Source organism: Capsicum annuum, unplaced genomic scaffold (genome assembly GCF_002878395.1).
Source record: "Capsicum annuum cultivar UCD-10X-F1 unplaced genomic scaffold, UCD10Xv1.1 ctg69991, whole genome shotgun sequence".
Lineage (NCBI taxonomy): Eukaryota > Viridiplantae > Streptophyta > Magnoliopsida > Solanales > Solanaceae > Capsicum > Capsicum annuum.
In genome coordinates, this window is record NW_025879682.1 from 1 (window position 1) to 6,373 (window position 6,373).

Sequence of the window (6,373 nt, forward strand, 5' to 3'; positions counted from 1 at the left end):
CCCCTTCGACTAAGTTTTCTTTGAATATCGAACTCCCTTACTTGAAATCCTGACTCCGCCTCTGATCATGGACAAAGGTGACTCAATCTATACGTCTAACGGTCAATGAAGTGAAGAAATATCATGAAAGATCGCGGTTCATATTTTAGTAAGGGGAAAAAAGTTATTCCTTCCATTTCGATCGATTTAAGTGAAAATTATTTGATTGAGTTAGGAGTTTTAAAACGAAATGAAGATTTTCGAAAGTTATTGATATTATATATGTTATAATATTTGTATGGCTATGAGACTTTTGAACTTATGGTATAAATACCATAATATATTTGCGTGGCCATAAAAAAACTTTTCATTTAATAAAATTGATCCTTCTTTTTAGAAGATAGTACTAAAAAAGAAACAACAACAACAACAAACCCAATGTATTCCCATATAGTGAGGTCTGGGGAAGGTAAGATGTACCAGTCCATACCTCTACCTCTAAAGAAGTAGAAAGGTTGTTTCCGATAGACCCCCGGCTCGAGACATGGAATACTAAATAAATTCATAGTAAAGCATGGAACAAGATGACATAACATAAATACGACACCCACAAGTAATAGTAAACAGAGAAAAGTAAACAGATTCGTAATAAAGCATGAAACAAGGTATCATAACAAGAATAATACCCCACCAAGTAATTCCCACACTAGCGACCCAAACTGACCCTAACCTTCTGCCCTAATTCACGTCTTCCAGATCTTCCTATCTAGGGTCATGTCCTCAATGAGCTGTAACTGCTCCATGTCCCGCCTAATCACCTCTCCCCAGTACTTCTTCGGCCTACCCCTACCTCGCCTAAAACCATCCAAAGCAGCCTCTCACACCTACGAACCAGGGCATCCATGCCCCTCCTCATCACGTGTCCGACCCATCTCAATCGGACTTCCCGCATCATATTCTCCACTGGAGTCACACCAACCTTCTCCCTGATAGTCTCATTTCGAACTCTATCCCCCCTAGTCAGCCCACACATCCAACGCAACATCTGCATTTCCACCACCTTCATTTTTTGAATGTGAGAGTTCTTAACTGGCCAATACTCTGCTCCATACAACATGGCCGGACGGACTGCCACCCTGTAAAAATAAGATCATATAAATTTAATCGAAAGAATTACTGATGATTGCTTTTCATTCGTCTAATTCTTCATTGATAAAAGTTACTCGATATGCACACTGATGAAAAATAACAGATATTTGAAAGAATTATCAAGACGTGTGCAAGCTGACCACAATACAATTATCATTAAAAAAAGTGGAAATACATCGTCAAATCCCTCAATTTGACATCATCTTTCACTTTGACACCTGAAGTAGACATTATTCATTTTAAACACCTAAATCAGCTACGAACCGTGTCATTTTGACACCTTTCGCTGACACGACAAAGTGAGTGTTCTACACTCACATGCATTTTGATGCATGACAGCCTTATTTTAGCTCATTTTTTTTATTTAATTTTATCCGATATACATAATAATGAAAAATAACAAATATCTGAAAAGAACAATCAAGACGTGTGCAAGCTGATCGCAACACCATTATCATTAAAAAAAACAAAGAGATGTGACTCATTACTCAAAACCACTTAAAACATCTCAATTAGAGGAGGAGTCAGCCTAGTAATAGGGAGTTCATTCGAGCCCCCTCGACAGAAAATTATACTATTAATACATGATTAATATGATATTTATATCTACATCGTAGATCTTGAATCTCCTTCGATGAGTTTTTCTTCAGATCTTAAATCCCTCGTAGCAGAAATCCCGACTCCGCCTTTATTCCCAATCTCACTCCAAATTCCAAAACCTCACCTAGAAACACACATCCAATTATGTATATATAGCCAACTTACAATGCATATCAACATCTCTCTATTATAAAGTTCCTATACACTTTTTGTTTTCTTTTTACTACCCAACAACAATGCCAAATTTTAAACCATTTGATCTTCACATAACTTGTCTTCTCATTCTTCTACTTCTCATCAATTGTCACCAAATTCATTGCCACACAAAAGGACTTAGGCTAAAAAAAAATAAAGGTATTAAGCAACAAAATGTCAACAAGACACAAGTTCAACATTCAGAAGAACAATTTATGCAATGGGTACAATTTGTTGGAAGTTTAAAACATTCACTTTTTAAGACAGCAAAAAATAAATTGTTCCCTTCTTATACACTTAGAGTTGATAAAAATCCAGCTCATGGTGATTTTACTTCAATTCAAGATGCCATTGATTCTCTTCCATTTATCAATCTTATTAGGGTTGTCATCAAGGTCCATGCAGGAGTTTACACGTAAGTCGTTACACGCTTTTTTTTTTTTTAATTACTATATAACAGTGGTGTTCGTGTCAGTTTGTAAGTTGTGTTACGTGTTTTTTTGAATTATATAACAGTGGTGTTTGTGTCAGTTTGTAAGTCGTTACACGTTTTTGAAATTATATAACAGTGGTGCTCGTGTCAGTTTATTGTAAGTCGTTATGCGTTTTTTTTAATTACATAACAATGGTGTTCGTGTCAGTTTGTAAGTCGTTAAACGTTTTTTGAATTATATAACAGTGGTGTTCGTGTCAGTTGATTGTAAGTCATTACGCATTTTTTTTGAATTACATAACAGTGGTGTTCTTGTCAGTTTATTGTAAGTCGTTACTCGTTTTTTTGAATTATATAATAATGGTGTTTGTGTCAGTTTATTGTAAGTCATTACGCATTTTTTTTTAATTATATAACAGTGGTATTATTTTTTTTTAATTATATAACAATGGTATTCGTGTCAGTTTGTAAGTCGTTATGCGTTTTTTTAATCATATAACAGTGGTGTTCATGTCAGTTTATTGTAAGTTGTTACGCATTTTTATGAATTATATAACAGTGGTGTTCGTGTCAGTTTGTAAGTCGTTACGCATTTCGACTTACGCATTTTTTTGAATTATATAACAGTGGTGTTCGTGTCAGTTTGTAAGTCGTTACGTGTTTTTTTGAATTATATAAAGAGGCATTCGTGTCAGTTTATTGGAAGTCGTTATGTGTTTTTTAAAATTATATAACAATGGTGTTCGTGTTAGTTTGTAAGTCATTTTTTTGAATTATATAACCATGGTATTCGTGGAAAAAGCTGGAAAGACATAAAATTTAGCAATTGCTAAATTTATTGAATTTGAGGTTTTTATCATCAAAAGTGTTTTTGTTTTTTTGATGTAATATCATATTTTACTTTGTTCATCTTTCTTTTATTAGCTTCACAAGGTGAATTAATGTTTTGTCCAAAACTCTTTTTAACAGTTGTGGTCAATTGTCAATTCATTGAGAATTGTGTGATGAAAAGAATTTTGCTTTTTGTTCCTGTCCTTTGCTTTTTGTCCTTTTATAGTCTTGTGATCAAATGAAAAATGGTTTTTTTTTTTTTAAAGAGTAGTTAGAGTTATTTTCTTTTGCATTAGGATCATTATGAAAATGACAAGTGGTTCATGCATTGTCTTTTATCCCCCGCCCCCATACTTTTCTTGAAAATACACCTGAGTTTTAGCACAACGATAAAAGTTAGGTTAGTGTGATCAGAAGATCACGATCTCAAAATCGCGAAAACAGTTTCTCGCAGAAATGAAAATAAAACTGTATATATAAGGATTCAATGTGATCTGACCTTTTTTTTGAATTACATGCATGCATAGCGAGAACTTAATATATCGAGCTTGCCTTAATATTTTGTTTAAGATAATGTCTTTCCCTCCAAAGTTATAATTTTTTCTTCCATATTTTTTTTTTTTGAAATAGTCCTAGATGCAATAGTAAAGGTTGTCTTCTACATAATTAAAAGGTTACATATAGATTCAAGCTGTAAAAATAACCTCATACAGAATGTCTTCTGCACAATTAGAAGGTTACAGCTTCAAGCTGTAAAAACAACCTCATTCAGAATGTCTTTTGCATAATTAGAAGGTCACAAATTCAAGCTGTAAAAATAACCTCATAGAGAATTGCAAATAAGGCGCGATACGTACATAAGACTAGTGGCGGAGCTACCTTTGCTCCAGTGGGTTCATCCGAACTCCCTTTTATGAAAAATTATACAATTTTTACATGGTTAGAAATATTTTTTATGCATGTATAGTAGATGTTGAACCCCTTTCGATTAGTTCGTATATTTACTTCTGAAACCCCTTAATGAAACTCCTAACTCCGCTACTGCATAAGACTAAATGTGACCAACCTTTCCTCGAACCCCTTGTATTACGAGAGCTTAGTGACCCGAGCTAGCCTTTATATTTGATCAACATAATGTATTTTATTCCAAATTTTTATGTTTTTTTTTTAAAATTTCCTCAGGGAGAAAGTAAACATACCACCATTCAAATCATTCATAACCATAGAAGGTGAAGGGGCAGATAATACAATAATTCAATATGGAGATACAGCACAAACAATTGGACCAAATGGAAAACCTCTTGGCACTTTTGGTTCAGCAACTTTTGCTGTAAATTCACCTTATTTTCAAGCCAAGAATATTACTTTCAAGGTACCAAACATTATTTATTTTCACTTTACATTTTGTTGGTGTCTTTTTAAGAAATATAAAGTTGAAATCCAACAAAGCATTTATGTATTGTCTCTATCTCATGTGCACTTGAATAACAATTGTGTGCATTACCACCAAAGGATGTGGTGCAGTGGATGGGCCGGGGTTGTTCCTTCCTTAATCAGAGGTCTCGGATTCGAGTCTGGGTATAGAAAAACCCTTGGTAGGGAGCGCTACCCCTTGAATGGGGCCCTACCTGACGCGAATTCAGATTAGTCGGACTCCAATGCGGGTATCGGACACTGGATGGGAAACCAAACAAAAAAACAATTGTGTGCATTGTCAATTATGTAAAATGATAAAAGGGGAGTCTTGGAGTAACGGGTAAAGCTGTTGCCATGTGACCATGACGTCAGGGGTTTAAGATTCGGAAACAGCCTCTGACAGAAATGCATGGTAAGACTGTGTATAATACATCCTTGTGATGGGGTCCTTTCCTGAACCCGTATAGCAGGATGAGATTTAGTACACCGGGCTACCTTTTTTTTTTTTTTTTAATAAAAGGACAGTCCGGGGAAGGATCAGACCACAAGGGTTTACTCTATGCAGTTGTATCTACATTTTTGCAAGAGATTGTTTGCATATAGCTCGAACTCGTAATTTCTTGATCACGTGACAACATATTTACTAGTTTATGACAAGGCCTTGGTTCCATTTATATCATTATATTTGCAATTTTACTACACTCTTCGTTCCAAATTAGTTGTCATGTCGCTCCTAGAGAGTCAAAATATATGAACTTTGATCAACACTTTAAAATGTACTTTTCACCATATTGACATGAGAGAAATTGCAACGAGTAGTACTTTTCGTATAGCTTTTTTAATATATAAATTTTAATAGTAAAATATTGTGTTGATCTAATCCAATCTAACTTCAAAAATTAATCAACTTGACTCTCGAAAAGCGAAAGATGGCAACTAATCCAATTTAACTTCAAAAATTAGTCAACCTGTGACAAATTCCATTTTTGTGACCATAAAATTACACCAATTAAATTGAGTAATTCTCAATAAATTTCTTTCAAAAATATTGTTGCATCTGTGTAGGATTCTCCAAAAATACACTACTTTTAGAGGATCGTCCAACATGTATACATCAACATTTTATAAAAACGAACATGCAATCATCGTTTTTAAACTATTTTTTCATTGTCAGTACATAGAAGTTAAACTCGAGATTAAAAATGCAGAATACAACACCAATTCCACCACCAGGAGCAATAGGAAAACAAGCAGTAGCATTTCGAATATCAGCAGATACAGCAGCATTTGTAGGGTGTAAATTTTTGGGTGCACAAGATACACTTTATGATCATTTGGGAAGACATTATTATAAAGATTGTTATATTGAAGGCTCTGTGGACTTCATATTTGGCAATGGCCTTTCTTTCTTTGAGGTAATTAATCACTTCAATCCATGTTCTTTCACTCAACTGATTAAACTAAAAATAATTGATGAATGTATAATTGTATATAATCAGTGTATACTTTAGGTATATTGTGTATGAAATTTGTATAGGATGAATATTTGGATGTTTTGACCAAAATAAACCATTTTTTAAATCATTCATCAAAGTGATATGTTTTTTTTTTTGAAAACTTTATAAAACTATTATAAACGTTGTTGGCAGTAAGGTATTAGATTTTAAAAAAATTAATGGACCAAAGTGAACAGTAGACTGTGTTAAAGTAGGGATCGTTATTAATAGTAATGTTTTTGGCTTAAAACGTTACCAACAGTAACGAGATATA

General features: G+C 33.8%; 1 protein-coding gene across 1 annotated transcript; it reads left to right on the plus strand.

The window, feature by feature from the left end:
* Nucleotides 1-1,924: 1,924 nt before the first annotated feature.
* On the plus strand, nt 1,925-6,018 carry LOC107840968 (probable pectinesterase 53; the record flags this gene model as incomplete). Its single annotated transcript, XM_047404872.1, is given in 3 exon segments — nt 1,925-2,338; nt 4,370-4,559; nt 5,812-6,018. Coding segments are annotated over 3 exon segments (771 nt in total), but the record flags the coding sequence as incomplete, so codon positions are not given.
* Nucleotides 6,019-6,373: the final 355 nt, after the last annotated feature.